General features: G+C 38.5%; 3 protein-coding genes across 3 annotated transcripts; all 3 read left to right on the top strand.

The window, feature by feature from the left end:
* Positions 50-5,456, top strand: LOC18607514 (probable protein phosphatase 2C 46). Its single transcript, XM_007041714.2, has 5 exons — positions 50-501; positions 1,067-1,508; positions 1,883-2,250; positions 3,768-4,004; positions 4,692-5,456. The coding sequence occupies exons 2-5, from the start codon at positions 1,190-1,192 to the stop codon at positions 4,959-4,961; spliced, it is 1,194 nt and encodes a 397-aa protein (XP_007041776.2). The 5' UTR covers positions 50-501; positions 1,067-1,189; the 3' UTR covers positions 4,962-5,456.
* On the top strand, positions 9,917-12,256 carry LOC18607512. The gene is made up of 2 exons (XM_018115327.1): positions 9,917-11,281; positions 12,229-12,256. Exons 1-2 carry the CDS (start codon positions 10,815-10,817, stop codon positions 12,239-12,241), a joined length of 480 nt encoding a protein of 159 aa, XP_017970816.1. The 5' UTR covers positions 9,917-10,814; the 3' UTR covers positions 12,242-12,256.
* On the top strand, positions 12,892-17,963 carry LOC18607510 (probable protein phosphatase 2C 46). Its single transcript, XM_018115326.1, has 5 exons — positions 12,892-13,337; positions 13,900-14,344; positions 14,719-15,086; positions 16,569-16,805; positions 17,478-17,963. The coding sequence occupies exons 2-5, from the start codon at positions 14,026-14,028 to the stop codon at positions 17,730-17,732; spliced, it is 1,179 nt and encodes a 392-aa protein (XP_017970815.1). The 5' UTR covers positions 12,892-13,337; positions 13,900-14,025; the 3' UTR covers positions 17,733-17,963.

The raw sequence follows: 19,534 nt of genomic DNA, 5'->3' as shown, positions 1-19,534 counted from the left end.
CTCTCCCCTCTCTCTCTCTTTTTTTTTTTAAATTTCTTCTCTCTCTATTACCATAGTGGTGTGGAGCCCAAAACTGGACCTTTGCTTTGCTGGCTTTAAACTCTCCATTGTTGGTCTTTTATGGGTCTTGTCTGCTGAGAATTGGAGGGAGAAACAAGAGAGATAGAAAAGCAAGATGGAAAGGAGAGAGAAAGAGAGTTTTTATAAGTTGTTGGGGCCAAAGCCAAAATCTTTCACATAAAAAGACTTCTCCTTTTGTTGAAGAAAAAAGAAAAAAAAAAACTCATCCATTTCTCTATTATATGCTTTCCTCCTTCATCTTCTTCAATTTTCTCATCACTAGTTGAAGCCAACCAAATTCCAAACTTTGTTTTTTCTCTTGCTTTGATTTGATTGATCCATAGATCTGCTAATTCCAATTTCATGCCCAGATGAAGTTTTTTCCTTTCCTATTTCCAGATCCTCCTTTTCAATTATAAACCAAAGGGGTCAAATAGAAAGGTCAGCTTCTTCTTCTTCTTCTTTTTTTAATATTTAGTGTGGGAAATACAAGTTGAATTATGATGCTTATTGGGTCTAAAGGGATGTCTGAAACTGGGCTGTTTAAAGTTCTCAATGTGAAACATTAGACCTTCTGGATTTCCTAATGGCTGACCGACTACTTTGTTAGAAAAAAAGAAAGAAAAAGTGAGCTTTGACCAATTCCGTCGTTTTCAAAAACCCCTCCTTTGTGTTTTGTTGATTTTTTCAGCATAAGGAGCTGTTATGGTCATGGCTTTCTTGTTTAAAGAGGGAGCAGTTTCCGTTGTTTGAGCTTAATCTTAATAACTAAAACAAACTGAGAGAGGTGGTTTCTAGTACATCATTTATTTGATCTGCTAGTTATTCATTATATATTTATCAAATTTATTGTACTTTCTGATTGATGCTGTTAATGGCCCCTTGAGGAGTAGTGGAAGATATAATTTGTAGTTGTCGTTTTCTTGGTTTAGTTGCTTTTGAGCCTTTATCGCAAATTGCACTATTGCTAACCTTTTGGTGTGCTTTGTTGCTGATGTTGGTGTAGTGTACAATTATTGTGTTGAGAAGCAGAGGATACGGTTCACTGTTCAGACTTCTAGGGTATAGTTTATATTCAGTGGTTATTTAGATGTGGAGAATTAGGAGGGGTTTTTGGATGAGATGAGGGATGTTATCTGGGTTGATGAACTTTTTGAGGGCCTGTTTTCGGCCAAGGTCAGATCGATACGTTCACACAAGTTCGGATGCTGGAGGTCGCCAAGATGGGCTTTTGTGGTACAAGGACACAGGGCAGCACTTTAATGGTGAGTTCTCAATGGCAGTGGTTCAGGCCAACAATTTACTCGAGGACCAGAGCCAGCTTGAGTCCGGTTGTTTGAGTTCACATGAGTCAGGTCCCTATGGTACTTTTATTGGCGTTTATGATGGGCATGGGGGCCCAGAGACTTCGCGCTACGTCAATGATCATCTCTTTCAACATCTCAAGAGTAAGTACTTTTGCCTTTGCTAGGGTTTAGTTTTTGTTGCCGTCTATTTACTGATTAAGGAAGTAGAGGAAAGAAGTATTAAATAAGCAATTGTTTTGGATATAATTAATTGTTTAAAACTAATTAGTGTAGTGAACTTGCTGCAGCCGCAGTTAAGGGTTTGTTGTTTTGAGTCCAAAAAGTTATCAGTTCCTTGTTATCACTTTTGTTGTTTTGTGTGTCAATTCCGATTGGTAGCTGTAGAGCCTGGTATATAATACTAAAAGAAAGAAATAAAATTGCAAACATAAGAGTTATCTCTACTTGTTCTCTCTTTCCTTCATGCACTTTGCCATCGGTGGTGTTTGTTATTCTGAAATATTCTCTATGTTCAGGGTTCACTTCAGAGCAACAGACAATGTCAGTTGACGTGATACGAAAAGCATATCAAGCAACAGAAGAAGGTTTCTTGTCTCTCGTTTCCAAACAGTGGCCTATGAAACCACAAATTGCTGCTGTTGGATCCTGCTGCCTGGTTGGTGTTATCTGTGGTGGAACCCTTTATGTTGCCAACCTTGGTGATTCGCGTGCTGTTTTGGGGAGAGCTGTGAAGGCAACAGGAGAGGTACTAGCTGTTCAGCTGTCGGCTGAGCATAATGTCTGCATAGAGTCTGTAAGGCAGGAGCTGCAGTCATTGCACCCTGATGACCCACAAATTGTAGTTTTGAAGTACAATGTATGGCGTGTAAAAGGTCTCATACAGGTAAGTTTCACTATGCAAACAATTTTTAATTTTAATAGTTACTTAACTGCTAAGATGACTAATTAATGTCGCCATTTTTAAACATTGATGCTTTTGCGTAGCGGTGACATTGAAACTTGCTTCTACTTGTGGCTTAAATCACCTTTGTTTACAAGAATAGCCATTTGCAAAAAAGGAGCAAGTACTAATTTTATTCATCTGTGCTGCAAGACGCATAGAGAGCTTGAACCAGTTCTTGTCCAAGTTGAGCACTATAGAGCATGCTGTTTATGAATTCTGAATATTTGAAAGTTTGTTTTAGCTAGCTTGATTTGTAATAAACTCTTAAAGTAAGGCATGAACCTGGGGCAATGTTTTATCCACTTGTGCTTACTTTTTGAAAAGTGAAAACTGAAAACAGGTCTTTAATGTTTTTGGAGTGAAGATGTATTTATATGGTTACATTTCCAAGGACAGTTTTCCGGAGAAAAAAGGGGTTTAATTTGTTAGAAAGAAATAGATATATCAGCTGCATGGTATCTTCTCCTCCCATGTGGTAAAGATAGTGTGGAGCTGAGGAGGGGAAGGATGCCGATTATTCAGTTGGATGCATGGATGTATCTGCAAAGCCAAAAGAGAAAGGGAAATAAGAAAAATCTTTGACTATGAGAGAACTTAGTAATTATCAAAGTTGATGGAAAGGGATAAAATAGCATAATTTACTGTTGCATAAAATGATGGAATCTAAAAATTTTGTTGGATTGTATGTTGATCTCTTGCAAGAAAGTGATTTGATGGTCATCCATGGATAACACTTATCCATATATTCCAGGTCTGGAACTAATAAGCTTAGTGGTGATCCTGGAGTTGGTTACTTTTGTACTTTAGGCTTTATTAGGGAATCACTTTAGCTGTACGACTTTTCAGCTCTGTACAGGTATATGAGCTTTGTTTCCAAAGAGGATTGGCGAAAGGAAATATCCTGACGTGCTAGGTTTTAATTACCCCGTGTTTTACAGTTATATGATTGCCAGGTTTTAAAGAGAGAATGAATTATAAGTAAAAATTCTGAGTGATGGTTTAAACTGGTTTCTGATGCTTAGTCAATTGGTTGAGAAACTTCCCAGCAAGTGCTCATTTGTCAATCAGAATCCTTATAAATATTGTAAAGCTTCTCAAAAATATTGTGAACCTAGAAGCATGACTATTTCTTGGATTTCATATGTGAAGAGATTCTATTGCTGCAATGGGCAATTCTCCTTTCTGTGCAAATTTCCTGCTACAACTGCTATACTTTTTGTCAAACCTTGAACTAGACCAGAATGTGTGCAGTGTCTTAATTCTATCTGTGATAAGATTACTAAAAACAACCCCTTGTTCCCCCAAATGAGAGATAGAGAGGTTTAGTACATTTAACAAGTGCATGCAATTTGTCCAGCAGTGCAAGATTATAATTTCCTTGCTATGGTTTTCCATGGTTTGTTCTGCTGCCTCTTACTCTTTGTGAGAGTTTATTAATGGAATTCTTGGCCTTTCAGGTTTCTAGATCTATCGGTGATGTATATTTAAAAAAAGCTGAGTTCAACAGGGAGCCTTTATATCCCAAATTTCGGCTTCGGGAACCTTTCAAAAAGCCAATATTGAGTGCGGACCCATCGATATCAGTGCACCAGCTGCAGCCACATGATCAATTCGTGATATTTGCATCTGATGGGCTCTGGGAGCACCTAAGCAATCAAGAAGCTGTTGATATAGTTCAAAATCACCCACGAAGTGTAAGTTTATGCCTGAATGTCAAATATTGTTAATCTTATTATGAACAGTATTCTTTTCTCCTATGCTGCTGACATTTTCATTTGGTTAGAGTATGAAAGCTTTTCTTGTTGGTCACCGATAATAGATTTTGGAGTTCTAGTTTTTAATGAAGCTTTAATTAGTTATCTTGGGAACCTTTCCTTTTGTTGTGTGAGCTATGGCGTATAACTTGAAGTGCCATGACTGCTTGTTCAATTTTCCATCCTATTACTGCTGCTTGACAATTACCACTTTAATTCATAAGCCAAATAGCTCAACTAGAACAAGTCAACCAGTATGAACACGACTTTCTAGTTCACATTTTATTCAATCTAGACCAATTATGAAAGGCAATATGCTCTGTTATGAACAGTGTGCCTTTTCTTTTGAGTGGTTTTTACTGCATGCATACACATGGGACAATTTACTCACACACATGTAGCACACACACGCATGCTCATGCATTTGTAGTTGTGTAGAGGGGGCAGGAACAAGGTTCTGTTTGTCATGTAATATTTGTTTATTTCATTTTCCTTGTATGATTTTGAGTTATAAATTCATTTATAGATATATTGTTGCATTTGCATTTTATTGATGATGTGAAGTTAATCTTAAAACAGGGTTCTAAAAGAGGAGAAAATTAACATTTTGTTGTGGACTTCATGCAGGGAATTGCAAGGAGGCTTGTAAAAACTGCTCTACAAGAAGCAGCAAAGAAGAGAGAAATGAGGTATTCTGACTTGAAGAAGATTGATCGTGGTGTCCGGCGGCATTTCCATGATGACATTACAGTAATTGTGGTGTTTCTTGACTCAAACCAGGTGAGCAGGGCTAGCTCAGTTAAGGCTCCTAATCTATCTGTTAGAGGGGGAGGAGTTAACTTGCCTCCTAATATACTGGCTCCTTGTACCACGCCAACAGAAGCTGGCAGTACCTGATCACGTCGTATCGCATGTTTTGCTTTGTTGTATCATTCTCTTATGTGAATACGAGGTAGCTTCCGAAAGCGAGAAGAGGAGCAAGCCTTCAATTCTTTAATGTACACTGTAACTTTTAACTGGAAACTAATACCTGCATTTAGCCTCTGTGCCAGAGAAAAAAACCCCTAAACAGAACTAGAGAAGAGTACGAGGTGACGACTATTATAGTTTACTAGATTATAGCCTGTGCGTTGCACACGGGCTTCTTTCTATCTGTTTTTTCCTTTCTCTTCCTACCTTATTTTTTCTTTTTTTTTTCTCTTTTTTCCTATGCCCTCCACGTGGCTAGAAGAGGAAGCCCCTTTGGGGCTTCCTTTTAAGTATGTTATAGATTTCCTGGGATAGTTTTCTTAGTCTTTATATAATAGTCTCCTTTTGTTCTTCAGTTGGTGCATTTGTCTCTTTGATGTTGTGAATCCCACAATGTGCAGAATATATTTCACATTCCTGTTTGCTTTTCACTCTCACATAATACCAACATATTAACATCTTTACTGATTCTAACGTGGCGGACAGTTTCGGTTGTGTAAAGGGGCAAATGGACAACAGTGTTGGAAGCAATTATTTCATGGTGATTATATGTCCGTAGCGAGGTAATGGTGCAATTGGTGTTCAATGTGGAATTATCTCGTGCCGGGCTCTAGTAAGACAAATGGCCGACATATCAAACATTGGTGAAATCCCCCGGCCCCTAGTCTACTTGGTTGATCTTTTCCTCCCCTTATGTTTTTATCGTGTAACCTTTTCGTTTATCCATTTCTCTGATAGTCTTCTTTAATTCTGGGAAACAGGACTCTGGAAATTGTTCCTTGTGCATTTAGAAAAGAATTGCTGTATCCATATCAAAATCTTTTGGAGGTAACCAGGAAAATTCATTGCATAAAGGAAACAAACAGCCCATCTTGTACCTCTAAGGAAGGATACTTTTCAAGTACTACTAAATAAATTGAATGTTAGGCTTCTCAAGCTTCCATCAAGATTCTGTAGAAACCTGGCATACCTGCTTCACAACTGTTAACAGTGTTGGAATTCTATATTGATGTCAGATTGGGTGTGGTGGTGGAGGTCATTACATCACCCGGAATGAAACTAGTCTGGAACAACTCCATATTTCAGGTTTCCTAATCCAGAATCTAGCAGGGATTATTGTCTGTTCAGGTCGTCCACCTGTCTGGTGGAAATTGGAGAGTAAGCCCAACCATCCATGTCCAACAACGTAGTGGTTGTTCAATAGTAGTACAGGACATTTGCAGTCAGGTTGAGGTTGTCCCAAGATTTTTAACTCTCTCATATTCTTATTCTGTCCTCAAGTCCAAATGGTTAAAGAAGGGAAAACGAAGATTAAAAAAAAAGGCAACTCTTCCACTCCCTGCAACACAGAAAGCACAGTTGTTATTTATTGACTTATTTCATTTCTTGCCATCCAACTCTTGATTCTTGTTCTATTCAAAGTGAATAACACATATTTTTGGGGCAAACCAAACTTGGTTATTCAAAGTGGAGGAAGTAGGGAATTCCTAGGTGAGAAAAGGGGCCTTATCCCTCCCTATGTTGTCAGATTGTGTCAGGGCACATCCTCACAAAACCCACAAAGCATAAATCCTAACTTGCGTATTTGTGTTAGCCCTTGCCTCACCTAAATTGCCCTTCCTGTGTTATTCATTTAACTTCTCCAACCCTAAGGCCTGTGGCACCAATTTCCAAGCCATTAAGCTCATTAGTCATTACAGGATCTTGAGCAAGTAATAAATAAAGCAAACCACCAATGGACCATGAACACAAAGCTCTTCGACCACTGGCCCAGCCTTGGTGTCATGTTAACTCAGATATAATACTTTCAATCTTACTCAAGAAAGTTGAGATTGACATGACTAGCATAAGAAAATCGATTTTTTTCAACTCTTTTTTGCTTGTAAATCCATGTAAGTTCAGTTTGTTAGCCTGATTAAATGAAAGAAATGAAGCTTTTCAAAAGATATGATGAAGAAATATTTTTATTTAGGAAGTAAAAGGTTTGTGATATAAAAATAAAATATAAAATTCAGGATGTTAAAAAAAAAAAGAGAGAGAAAATGGTTTAGATGAAGTACGAAACAACTTAAACCTGAACAATGAACTCTGAGCGGAACAGGACTAGACAAGAGGAAAACAAAGCCAAAGGCATTGCAGTGAGTGACAAAATTAGTTATAAAGAGTTTTGGTGTTGGGATTGTGCTTAACAATACTTTGACTTGAAAGAGTTTCAGCAGTAATTTCAGCACCGTCTTCTTCTGTACTTTCTTTCCTTCTTTCTTTTCCTATTCGTTTGAAAGTTTAATCATCTGAAATCCTGTTAGAATCAATCATGGTGTATAATTTCTTAAATGCATCATTTGAATATGAGTATAGAAGAAGAAACTTAATTCAGTTTCCAATACTTGATAAATATGCCAGTTTTATGGTTTGGATGGCTACTAATATCAAATTTGAATCTTATTGGTAATCCATAGTTTAACTTAATTAACCCAGATGATGTGTAACATATCTATCAGGACGTTTTTTTTGAAAGTAAAATGAATCTGATGGCACCTTGCATGATTCAGGTTAATTATAACCTGCAAGTTCATAGTGTGGGCTAACCTAGCACTTTTTAGAGTTGAGGTTTTTGTGTGGCAAATGCTACAAGGGAAAATAAGAGTTATGGATGAACTTGTTAAAAGGGGAGTGAACTTGAACAATAGTTTGCAATGTGTTTTGTGTAATGCTGATAGGGAAACTTGTGATCATTTTTTTGCAACTTGTAATGAATCATGGAAAATTTGGGCAGGATGGTGCAGGATATGGGGCACGATGTGGGTATTCCCGGCAAATGTAAAGGACCTGTTTGTTGTGTGGAACAAGTGGCAGTGGGGAGAGTTAGATGTCACACTTTGGAGAATGGGATTCTTTGCAGTTGTGTGGTCTATTTGGAAAAGTAGAAATGAAACTGTGTGTCAAGGCAAAGAATGGAACATGGATCATGTCTTGGAGTTGGCTAGGATTAGGGTGGCTTTTTGGGCGTACGCTGAATGGCCAAGGGAATATCCGACAGTGCTTGATGTGTATAGACAGCCCCCAACTCAAGGCCAGGAGGCAAAGAAGGGTAAGGAAAGGAAGGGAATTTAATGGGGAAAAAAACTTGTAGGGGCAATTGAAATCCAACGTCGATGGAACAGCTAGAGGATGTCCGGGGCCTGCTGGTATCGGAGAGATCTTGAGGAATCATAAAGGGGAAGTCAAAATCATCTTCTCCAAAGCTATAGGTGAGGCGGACTCTAATTGGGCCGAGATGATGGCAGTGAGGGAAGCGTTTACGATTTTCTCAGCTTCAAGATGGAAGGATAATTATAAACTCCTCATGGAGAGCAATTCGGGCAATACGGTAAAGTGGACGACTCATCCCGATACGGCTCCGTGGAGAATGAGAAAAGTGGTTCTACAATTGGAGAGTTTGAAAGAAGGATTGGAGGGATGGGAGATTCAACATGCCAGAGAGAGGCAAACCAGAGAGCTGATGCTTTAGCAAAGGAGGGTGCTCACCTTCAGTTTGACATCTTGAGAATCTTCACGTAAGCTGTTGATCTCTTTTTTTTTTCTGTTTAAGGCGAGTTGTGGTCTTTCTGATGTTGTGTGATTGTTTGCTAAAGCTGAACTGTCAGAACTATTGTTTGAAGATGAGTCTTGATGCAGGGAGGTCTTCCTGGACCGATGGTCAGTTAGGTTTCAAAGGTTGATACGTTTTTATGTTCTTAGGAATTCATATGTGTACAGGCTTATGGAATTTAGATAGGTCTTTAGCTCAACCCCTGGGTGCTTTGTAGGGGATACTTGTTGTTGGGTGGTTTTTGTACATGATTTTGGGGTCTTGTTCTTTCTCCTGCATGTTTTCTGTTGTTGCGGGAGTGAGGTTTTTTGGGAGGATTTTGGGTTCTCCTGGTGTCTGTTCTTCGTTCTGGAGGGACTGATGCCTGACAGGGCTGTTCGGGCCATGGGATATTGGGGGTTATACCTGGTAGTTAGTGAGCATATCTTCCAATATCTGTGGTTTTGTCCTGCAACCAAGGTCTGTTTCTGAATTGGGGAACTTCTCTCCCCCTTTCTTCTTTAATGAAATCTTACTGAATGACTTCCAAAAAAAAAACCTGCAAGTTCATGTGGAATTGTCAGTAGTTCTGGCATCACATTATTCATTTATGGACCAAACAGGAACCTTCTTTTCCATACCACACCACCCAGAACTCTAAATCCTTGCAAAATATAGTGCTATTGCCAAAATCCCAGTTTTGAGAGAGAGAGAGAGAGAGCCAGCCTAAAACTTTCAAAGGAACAGATTTGTCCATGTAGCAGTAAATGACACTGACAGACAAGCTTAAACCTTCTGCTTTTGTAAATTCCTCCACTTAACAATTCATTAAAGGCCTTAAACATGTGGTAGGTAACACAATTATACTCCCATTATTAGAGACTAGAGAGGATTGCAAGGGAGGAAGGAGCAGTTAAAAAAAACAGGGATACCTAAGGAAAAGACAGAACTCTCTCTCTCTGTGTGGTTTTGGCAGTGGTCTGGTCGCTATCCTTTTACTACTAATTAACTATAGTACATTTGACTCCTCTTTTTACTCACAAGACTGCCCAATGGACATATGTCTGCTTCAAAAATCTGCGCTAAATTTGGCAGAAATATTTTTTTAATCTTTTTATTGCACTAAAAATGATATAGTGGGTGCTTGCCATTGTTGCACACCAATTTTATAGTGTAAAAATACCAAACACTAGAGCTGTCCCTTCTCTCTCCTTCTCGAGCCCCTACCTTCTTTACCTTACCATCTAGTCTCTTTCCTGGCCTTTACTCTGTCATCTACTGCTCTACTTACTCTTTCACTCTTCATGATATTTAGTTTGTCTACTAATCTCAAACTAATTAGAGTGTTTTAACGGATAATTATCAACATTTCAGCATAGGAAAAGAATTTTTTCCCCTCTCAAGGAATAAAGGTAAAAAGAAAATACAAGGAGGAACCACCTCTGTAGGATTCTTTTCGTATGTGGGTGCATGGTGCCAAGAGATGAAATGGGAAAATATAAAACTTTTGCAGGAGCTACGTTTCAGGAAGGAAACCAACTTTTTTTTTCTTATCAAAAGATGAAGTGGCTTATTCTAAAAATTCCCCAAAAGCTACATTTTCCTTCTTTGATTCTCTCAAACCTTTGTAAAATCTAACTCATTCTTCCATTTTGTTACAACCCCACCTCCGTTTTATCAGAAAATAATACTTATTGATTCCTTCCAAGGATCACCTTTCTTTACTTTACACTGTCCCCATTTATTCAAAAGTAGTAGCTTCTAGGCCTGTTGAAACCAGAAAAACACCTCCAGGCTTTAGCAAGGGAGATGGGCAGTGTTGCTTCTAGACTAGAGGAACAAGAAGAAGTTGTGTCAATCTGTAGAGAAAGAAAACGCCTTATAAAGCTAGCAGAGATAGAAGATATGCACCTGCAGAAGCACATTGTAGGTACTGTCAAGCTCTTTATGCAGTGGCAGCTGCTATTAAGCTCTTTGTAGCTCGCCATTCTTCACCTTCTTCACCTTTCCTCCACCTACACCGCCAGCTACAGATCAAAATGTGATAACCAACACAATGTTCCTCCAACAAACACCTTCAGAGTCAACCCATGAAGCCATTGCTTGCGAGTCTTGTTATTCTTCAACAAGCTCAGGTACTTCAGAGGAAGACACTAAAGAAGAGGTGGTAAAGAGGAGAAGAAGAAGAACAACCTTGTGGGTACTTTTATATGCAAATGCCACCGCCAATGCCATCACCACAAAGAGATTTCGGTTGGGACTTTTTTAATCCATTTGATGTTGTTAGACCAGAGATTATAAGTGGGTATAACAGGTGTTCTGATGATGATTTAAGAGCGGTGAGAGAAGAGGAAGGGATACCAGATCTAGAAGAGGTAGGAGATAGCAAAGAGGAAGAGAAAAAAGTTGTCTTTGTTGAAGAAAAAGATACTAGCTGCAGGGAGCATGAAGAGAGTGAAAGTGGTCTGATTAAAGTTAAGGAGGAGACTCATGTGAGCCAAGGAGAGCAGAAGGGGCTTACAGTTATTGACAGCCCAGAAAAGGAAAGGGAGCTTTTAGAAGCCGTGAAGGATATTGAGGATCATTTCATTAGGGCTTATGATTCTGGGAAGGATGTCTCAAGAATGCTAGAGGCTAATATGGTTCATTTGCAATCTGGTTTGGAGGAAATCAATCGGTGGGTACTTTTCCTTTTCCCCCTTGACACATTTTGAGCTTCACTTGTGTTCTATCTTTATTTGCAACATTCTCGCTGCTTTTTAATCTACACCAACCTGGTTTTGAAGAATATTTAGGTGGGTTTATTTTGTTCTGCAAAAATTGTTAATTTGCCTTTGAAGTTATCTTCTGCTTGAAATTTGTGGGTTTAATGAGAAAAAAGGGAGGACAATGTGGCTACGAGGAATTTCTCTTGTCTGGTCTCAGGCTAGCTTTGCATTAGCCTTGGTTTTGATTTTAAGCCAGCTTTTCTTCAGGGTTGATGACATAATATTTTTAATTGGGATTTAATTTTTTCTTCTGGGTTTTAAGTGGGATTTCCTTTCCTTGTTTCTGTTGATCCTTGTCTTGCGACCTTTGTCCCAAGAGTTGAAACATCTGTAACTTGTTGTCCATAATCTTCTTCCTTGGGCCTTATACTGTTAATCTTTGCCATTTATTTATGTAGAATAATCCCCTTTTATGTCTAGTTTTAGTTAACTGCATGGGTTATTGACTTGTAATTACCTGTAAAATTTGTTTACCTAGTCTTGGCATGCCAGAAGAGAATTGACAATGCTTTTTCCATCAACTGAAACTTGTTTGAATTTCCTTTCAATTTCTTAATTTTCTTTGGCTTTTGTCATTGTTCATTTGGATGTTTGCTATGTCACAGTTTATGTTTCTTCGTCATCCTCTCTGGGCCAAGATGTTAAACATCAAACCTTGCAATCATTTCTTTTTGCTTACTAAAGCTGGAAATTTCTGAGTCTTTATGCTCTGCTTTTGTGACATCACAAGCATATGCTATACCTTACAAAACAGAAAAATTATTATGAATATATCCTCTACTATAAGCTGTATTCGATCAATGTTAGACATTCATCTCATTTAAAGAAATCATTGACTCTGCTCATTTTTGTGCAGAGAACTCAACTAAACTCATCCAGGCTATTACATGGCATCGGTCCACATTGTCTAAACCTCCAAAATGAATTGATGTAGAGAAAAAAAAAATCTTTCTAAATTTGACAATTTAAAAAATCCATCTTGCTAGAAAAAGGCTCTGAATTTCATGAATTGCTTTACCCAACAGATTGTTAAACAAACAAGCCACCTAAAAATCATCCACCCGCATCCTTAGTGACGAAAATACCCTCAGAATGTAACATTCTAGGCATGCTATTGGCCCTTTTCTCCGAATTCCCCTGATCGAATCCATAGACAAACAAAAACAGGCTTTGAGTTTTAACGATGGAGCGAGCGAGGTTTGACGCTGTTACTCCGTTTCTAACAGTAACCTGTAATAACGACCACCGCCATACGCATGAAGATTTCATCCTACTATCCAGAAATTAACACGTGTAGCAACTTAGTGGATGTAGATGAATACACCGTAACACCGGTAATAATAACGTTCGTGGCAAGCAACCTGTGCTGCCACGTGTGATCCCTTTCATCTTATGTGGTGATGTTGAATACCATAGTCCACAAAACTTGATTTCATTGACTCTCTCCAAGCTGTGAATCTTCTCTCTCTCTCTCTCTCTTTTTCTAATTTCCTCTCTCTCTATTACCATAGTGGTGTGGAGCCCAAAACTGGACCATTGCTTTGCTGGCTTCAAGCTCTCCATTGTTGGTCTTTTATGGTCTTGTCTGCTGAGAATTAGAGGGAGACACAAGAGGGAGATGGAAAAGCAAGATAGAAAGGAGAGAGAAAGAGAGTTTATGTAAGTTGTTGGGGGCCAAAGCCAAAATCTTTCACATAAAAAGACTTCTCTTTTTTCGTAAGAGAAATTAAAGAGAAAAAAAAAGAACTCAACCATTTCTCTATTATGTGCTTTCCTCCTTCATCTTCTCCAATTATCTCATCACTAGTTGAAGCCAACCAAATTCCAAACTTTGTTTTTTCTCTTGCTTTGATTTGATTGATCCATAGATCTGCTAATTCCAGTTTCATGCCCACATGAAGTTTTTCCCTTTCCCATTTCCAGATCCTCCTTTTCAATTATAAACCAAAGGGGTCAAATGAAAAGGTAAGTTTCTTCTTCTTCTTTTTTTAATATTTAGTGTGGGAAATACAAGTTGAATTATGATGCTTATTGGGTCTAAAGGGATACGTGAAACTGGGCTGTTTAAAATTCTCAATGTGAAATATTAGACCTTCTGGATTTCCCAAGGGCTGACCGACTGCTTTGTTAGAAAAAAAGAAAGAAAAAGTGAGCTTTGACCAATTCCGTTGTTTTCAAAAACCCCTCCTTTGTGTTTTGTTGATTTTTTCAGCAAAAGGAGCTATTACGGTCATGGCCTTCCTGTTTAAAGAGGGAACAGTTTCTGTTGTTTGAGCTTAATCTTAATAACTAAACAAACTGAGAGAGGTGGCTTCTACTACATCATTTATTTGATCTGATAGTTATTCATTATATAGTAATCGAATTTATTGTACTTTCTGATTGATGCTGTTAATTGCCCCTTGAGGAGTAGTGGAACATATAATTTGTAGTTGTCGTTTTCTTGGTTTAGTTGCTTTTGAGCCTTTATGGCACATTGCATTATTGCTAACCTTTTGGGTGTGCGTTGTTGCTGATGTTGGTATAGTGTACAATTATTGTGTTGAGAAGCAAAGGAGGATACGGTTCACTGTTCAGGCTTCTAGGGTATAGTTTGTATTCAGTGGTTATTTAGATGTGGAGAATTCGGAGGGTTTTTTGGATGAGATGAGGGATGTTATCTGGGTTGATGAACTTTTTGAGGGCCTGTTTTCGGCCAAGGTCTGATCGATACGTTCACACAAGTTCAGATGCTGGAGGTCGCCAAGATGGGCTTTTGTGGTACAAGGACACAGGGCAGCACTTTAGTGGTGAGTTCTCAATGGCAGTGGTTCAAGCCAACAATTTACTTGAGGACCAGAGCCAGCTTGCGTCTGGTTCTTTGAGTTCACATGAGTTGGGTCCCTATGGTACTTTTATTGGCGTATATGATGGGCATGGGGGCCCAGAGACTTCGCGCTACATCAATGATCATCTCTTTCAACATCTCAAGAGTAAGTACTTTTGCCTTTCCTAGGGTTTAGTTTCTGTTGCCGTCTATTTACTGATTAAGGAAGTAGAGGAAAGAAGTATTAAATAAGCAATTGTTTTGGATATAATTAATTGATTAAAACTAATTAGTGTAGTGAACTTGTTGCTGCCACAGTTAAGGGTTTTTTGTTTTGAGTCCAAAAAGTCATCAGTTCTTTTTGATCACTTTTGTCGTTTTGTGTGTCAATTCCAATTGGTAGATGTAGAGCCTGGTATATAATACTAAAAGAAAGAAATAAAATTGCAAACATCAGAGATATCTCTACTTGTTCTTTCTTTCCTTCATGCACTTTGGCATCGATGGTGTTTGTTATTCTGAAATATTTTCTATGTTCAGGGTTAACTTCAGAGCAACAGACAATGTCAGTTGATGTGATACGAAAAGCATATCAAGCAACAGAAGAAGGTTTTTTGTCTCTTGTTACCAAACAGTGGCCTATGAAACCACAAATCGCAGCTGTTGGATCCTGCTGCCTGGTTGGTGTTATCTGTGGTGGAACCCTTTATGTTGCCAACCTTGGTGATTCGCGTGCTGTTTTGGGGAGAGCTGTGAAGGCAACAGGAGAGGTACTAGCTGTTCAGCTGTCGGCTGAGCATAATGTCTGCATAGAGTCTGTAAGGCAGGAGCTGCAGTCATTGCACCCTGATGACCCACAAATTGTAGTTTTGAAGTACAATGTATGGCGTGTGAAAGGTCTCATACAGGTAAGTTTCACTATGCAAACAATTTTTAATTTTAATAGTTACTTAACTGCTAAGATGACTAGTTAATGTCACCATTTTCTAAACATTGATGCTTTTGCATTGCTGTGACATTGAAACTTGCTTCTACTTATGGCTTAAATTACCTTTGTCTACAAGAATAGCCATTTTAAAAAAAGGAGCAAGTACTGCTTCTATTCATCTGTGCTGCAAGACGCATAGAGAGCTTGAACCAGTTCTTGTCTAAGTTGAGCACCATAGAGCATGTTGTTTATGAATTCTGAATATTTGAAAGTTTGTTTTATCTAGCTTGATTTATAATAAATTCTTAAAGCAAGGCATGAACCTGGGGCAATGTTTTATTTATTCGTGCTTCCTTTTTGGAGTGAAGATGTATTTATATGATTACATTTCCGAGGGCAGTTTTCTGGAGAAAAAAGGGGTTTAATTTGTTAGAAAGAAATAGATATATCAGCTGCATGGTATCTTCTCCTCCCATGTGGTAAAGATAGGGTGGAGCTGAGGAGGGGAAGGATGCCTGTTATTCAGTTGGATGCATGGATGTATCTGCAAAGCCAAAAGAGAAAGGGAAATAAGAAAGACCTTTGAATATGAGAGAACTTAGTAATTATCAAAGTTGATGGAAAGGGATAAATTAGCATTATTTACTGTTGCATAAAGTGATGGAATCTAAAAATTTTGTTGGATTGTATGTTGATCTCTTGCAAGAAAGTGATTTGATGGTTATCCGTGGATAACACTTATCCATATATTCCAGATCTGGAACTAATAAGCTCAGTGGTGAGCCTGGAGTTGGTTACTTTGCTACTTTAGGCTTTATTATGGAATCACTTTAGCTGTATGACTTTTCAGCTCTGTACAGGTATATGAGCTTTGTTGCCAAAGAGGATTGGTAAAAGGAAATATCCTGACGTGCTAGGTTTTAATTACCCTGTGTTTTACAGTTATATGATTTCCAGGTTTTAAAGAGAGAATGAATTATAAGTAAAAATTCTGAGTGATGGTTTAAACTGGTTTCTGATGCTTAGTCAATTGGTTGAGAAACTTCCCAGCAAGGTCTCATTTTTCAATCGGAATCTTTACAAATATTATAAAGCTTCTCAAGAAAATTGGGAACCTAGAAGCACGACTAATTTCTTGGATTTCATATGTGAAGAGATTCTATTGCTGCCACGGGCAATTCTTCTTTATGTGCAAATTTCCTGCCACAACTGCAATCCGTTTTGTCAAACCTTGAACTTGACCAGAGTGCGTCACTGTGTTAATTCTATCTGTGATAAGATTACTAAAAACAACCACTTGTTCCCCCCAAATGAGAGATAGAGAGGTTTAGTACATTTCACAAGTGCATGCAATCTGTCCAGCAGTGCAAGATTATAATTTCCTTGCTATGGTTTTCCATGGTTTGTTCTGCTGCCTCTTACTTTTTGTGAGAGTTTATTAATGGAATTCTTGGCCTTTCAGGTTTCTAGATCTATCGGTGATGTATATTTAAAAAAAGCTGAGTTCAACAGGGAGCCTTTATATCCCAAATTTCGCCTTCGGGAACCTTTCAAAAAGCCAATATTGAGCGCAGACCCATCGATATCAGTGCACCAGCTGCAGCCACATGATCAATTCGTGATATTTGCATCGGATGGGCTCTGGGAGCACCTAAGCAATCAAGAAGCTGTTGATATAGTTCAAAATCATCCACGAAGTGTAAGTTTATGCCTGAATGTTAAATATTGTTAATCTTATTATGAGCAGTATTCTTTTCTCCTATACTTCTGACACTTTCATTTGGTTAGAGTATGAAAGCTTTTCTTGTTGGTCGCTGATAATGGATTTTGGAATTCTAGTTTTTAATGAAGCTTTGATTAGTTATCTTGAGAAACTTTCCTTTTGTTGCGTGGGCTATGGCATATAACTTGAAGAACCATGACTGCTTGTTCAATCTTTTTCCATCCTATTACTGCTACTTGACAATTACCACTTTAATTAAGCAAAATAGCTCAACTAGAACAAGTCAACCAGTATGAACACAAGTTTCTACTTCACATTGTATTTAATCTAGACCAATTATGAAAGGCAATTTACTCTGTCGTGAACAGTGTGCCTTTTCTTTTGAGTGGTTTTTACTGCATGCAAGCACGTGGGACAAGTTACTCGCACACATGAAGCACATGCGCACATGCTCATGCACTTGTTGTTGTATAGAGGGGGCAGGAACAAGGTTCCCTTTCCTTTCTGTTTATCATGTAATATTTCTTTATTTCATTTTCCTTGTCGTATGATTTTGAGTTATAAATTCATTTATAGATAAATTGTTGCTTATGCATTTTATTGATGATGTGAAGTTCATCTTAACATTTTGTTCTGGACGTCATGCAGGGAATTGCAAGGAGGCTGGTAAAAACTGCTCTACAAGAAGCAGCGAAGAAGAGAGAAATGAGGTATTCTGACTTGAAGAAGATTGACCGTGGTGTCAGGCGGCATTTCCACGATGACATCACAGTAATTGTGGTGTTTCTTGACTCAAACCACGTGAGCGGGGCTAGCTCTGTTAAGGCTCCTAATCTATCTGTTAGAGGGGGAGGAGTTAACTTGCCTCCTAATACACTGGCAACAGAAGCTGGCAGTACCTGATCTTGCCGTATTGCATGTTTTGCTTTGTTGTATCATTCTCTTATGTGAATACGAGGCAGCTTCCGAAAGCGATAAGAGGAGCAAGCCTTCAATTCTTTAATGTACACTATAACTTTTAACTGGAAACTAATACCTGCATTTAGGCTGTGTGCCGGAAAAAAAAAAAAACCTCTTAAAAAGAACTAGAGAAGAGTACAAGGTGACGACTATTATAGTTTATTTCCTGGGATAGTTTTCTTAGTCTTTTTATAATAGCTCCTTTTGTTCTTTAGTTGGTGCATTTGTCTCGTTGATGTTGTGAATCCCACAATATGCAGATTATGTTGCACATTCCTGTTTGCTTTTCACTCTTACATAATACCAACATAGTAACATCTTTACCGATTCTGACGTGGCGGACAGTTTCGGTTGTGTAAAGGGGCAAATGGACAACAATGTTGGAAGCAACTATGTCATGGTGATTATATGTCCGTAGCAAGGCAATGGTGCAATTGGTGTTCAATGTGGAATTATCTCGTGCTGGGCTCTATTAAGACAAATGGCCGACAGATAACTTTGGTGAAATCCCGCCGCCCCTAGTCTATTTGGATGATCTTTTCCTCCCCTTCTATTTTTATCTTGTAACCTTTTTGTTTATCGCACTGATAGTTTTCTTTAATTCTGGGAAACAGGACTCTGGAAATTGTTCCTTGTTAATTTAGAAAAGAATTGCTGTATCCGTATCAAAAGCTTTTGAAGGTAACCATGAAATTTCATTGCACAAAAGAAACAAACAACCCATCTTGCACCTCTAAGGAAGAGTACTTTTCAAGTGCCACTAAATAAATTGAATGTTAGGCTTCTCAAGCTTCCATCAAGATTCTGTAGAAACCTGGCATACCTGCTTCACAACTGTTAACAGTGTTGGAATTCTATATTGATTGGAGATTGGGTGTGGGGGTGGAGGCCATTACATCACCCGGAATGGAACTAGTCTGGAACAACTCCACATTTCAGGTTTCCTAATCCAGAATCTAGCAGGGATTATTGTCTGTTCAGGTCGTCCACCTGTCTGGTGGAAATTGGAGAGTAAGCCCAACCATCCATGTCCAACAACGTAGTGGTTGTTTAATAGTAGCACAGGACAGTTACAGTCATGTTGAGGTTGTCCCAATATTTTTAACTCTCTCGTATTCTTATTCTGTCCTCATGTCCAAAAGGGTTAAAGAAGGGAACAAGGAGATTAATAAAAAAAAAGCAACTCTCCCACTCCATGCAGCACAGAAAGCACAGTTGTTATTTATTGACTTAATTTATTCCTTGCCATCCAACTCTTGATTCTTGTTCTATTCAAAGTGCAGAATACATATTTTTGGGACAAACCAAACTTGGTTATTGAAAGTGGAGGAAGTAGGGAATTCCGAGGTGAGGAAAGAGGCTTTTTCCGCCATATGTTGTCAGATTGTGTCAAGGCATACCCTCACAGAACCCTCAAAACGTAAATCCCAACTTGCGTATTTGTGTTATCATTTGCCTTCACCAAATTGCCCTTCCTGTGTTATTCATTTAACTTCTCCAACCCTAAGACTGTGGCGCCAATTTCCAAGCCATTAAGCTCATTAGTCATTACAGGATCTTGAGCAAGAAATAAATAAAGCAAACCACCAATGGACCATGAACACAAAGCTCTTCGGCCACCGCCCCAGCCTAGGTTTCGTGTTAACTCAGATGTAATATTTTCAATCTTACTCAAGAAAGTTGAGATTGACATGACTAGCATAAGAGAATTGATTTTTTTCAACTTCTTTTTTGCTTGTAAATCC

The sequence above is a fragment of the Theobroma cacao genome, chromosome 2, assembly GCF_000208745.1.
Source record: "Theobroma cacao cultivar B97-61/B2 chromosome 2, Criollo_cocoa_genome_V2, whole genome shotgun sequence".
Taxonomy (NCBI): Eukaryota; Viridiplantae; Streptophyta; class Magnoliopsida; order Malvales; family Malvaceae; genus Theobroma; species Theobroma cacao.
Note: the sequence above shows the minus strand (reverse complement) of the source record. Positions and strands in the feature narration are given on the sequence as shown.

Coding starts and splice junctions, on each gene's coding strand:
- LOC18607514 (XM_007041714.2), top strand. CDS start 1,190: ATGTTATCTGGGTTGATGAACTTTTTGAGGGCCTGTTTTCGGCCAAGG. Junction 1,509..1,882: donor TCTCTTTCAACATCTCAAGA/GTAAGTACTTTT, acceptor CTCTATGTTCAG/GGTTCACTTCAGAGCAACAG. Junction 2,251..3,767: donor GTGTAAAAGGTCTCATACAG/GTAAGTTTCACT, acceptor TTGGCCTTTCAG/GTTTCTAGATCTATCGGTGA.
- LOC18607512 (XM_018115327.1), top strand. CDS start 10,815: ATGCAAATGCCACCGCCAATGCCATCACCACAAAGAGATTTCGGTTGG.
- LOC18607510 (XM_018115326.1), top strand. CDS start 14,026: ATGTTATCTGGGTTGATGAACTTTTTGAGGGCCTGTTTTCGGCCAAGG. Junction 15,087..16,568: donor GTGTGAAAGGTCTCATACAG/GTAAGTTTCACT, acceptor TTGGCCTTTCAG/GTTTCTAGATCTATCGGTGA. Junction 16,806..17,477: donor TTCAAAATCATCCACGAAGT/GTAAGTTTATGC, acceptor GACGTCATGCAG/GGAATTGCAAGGAGGCTGGT.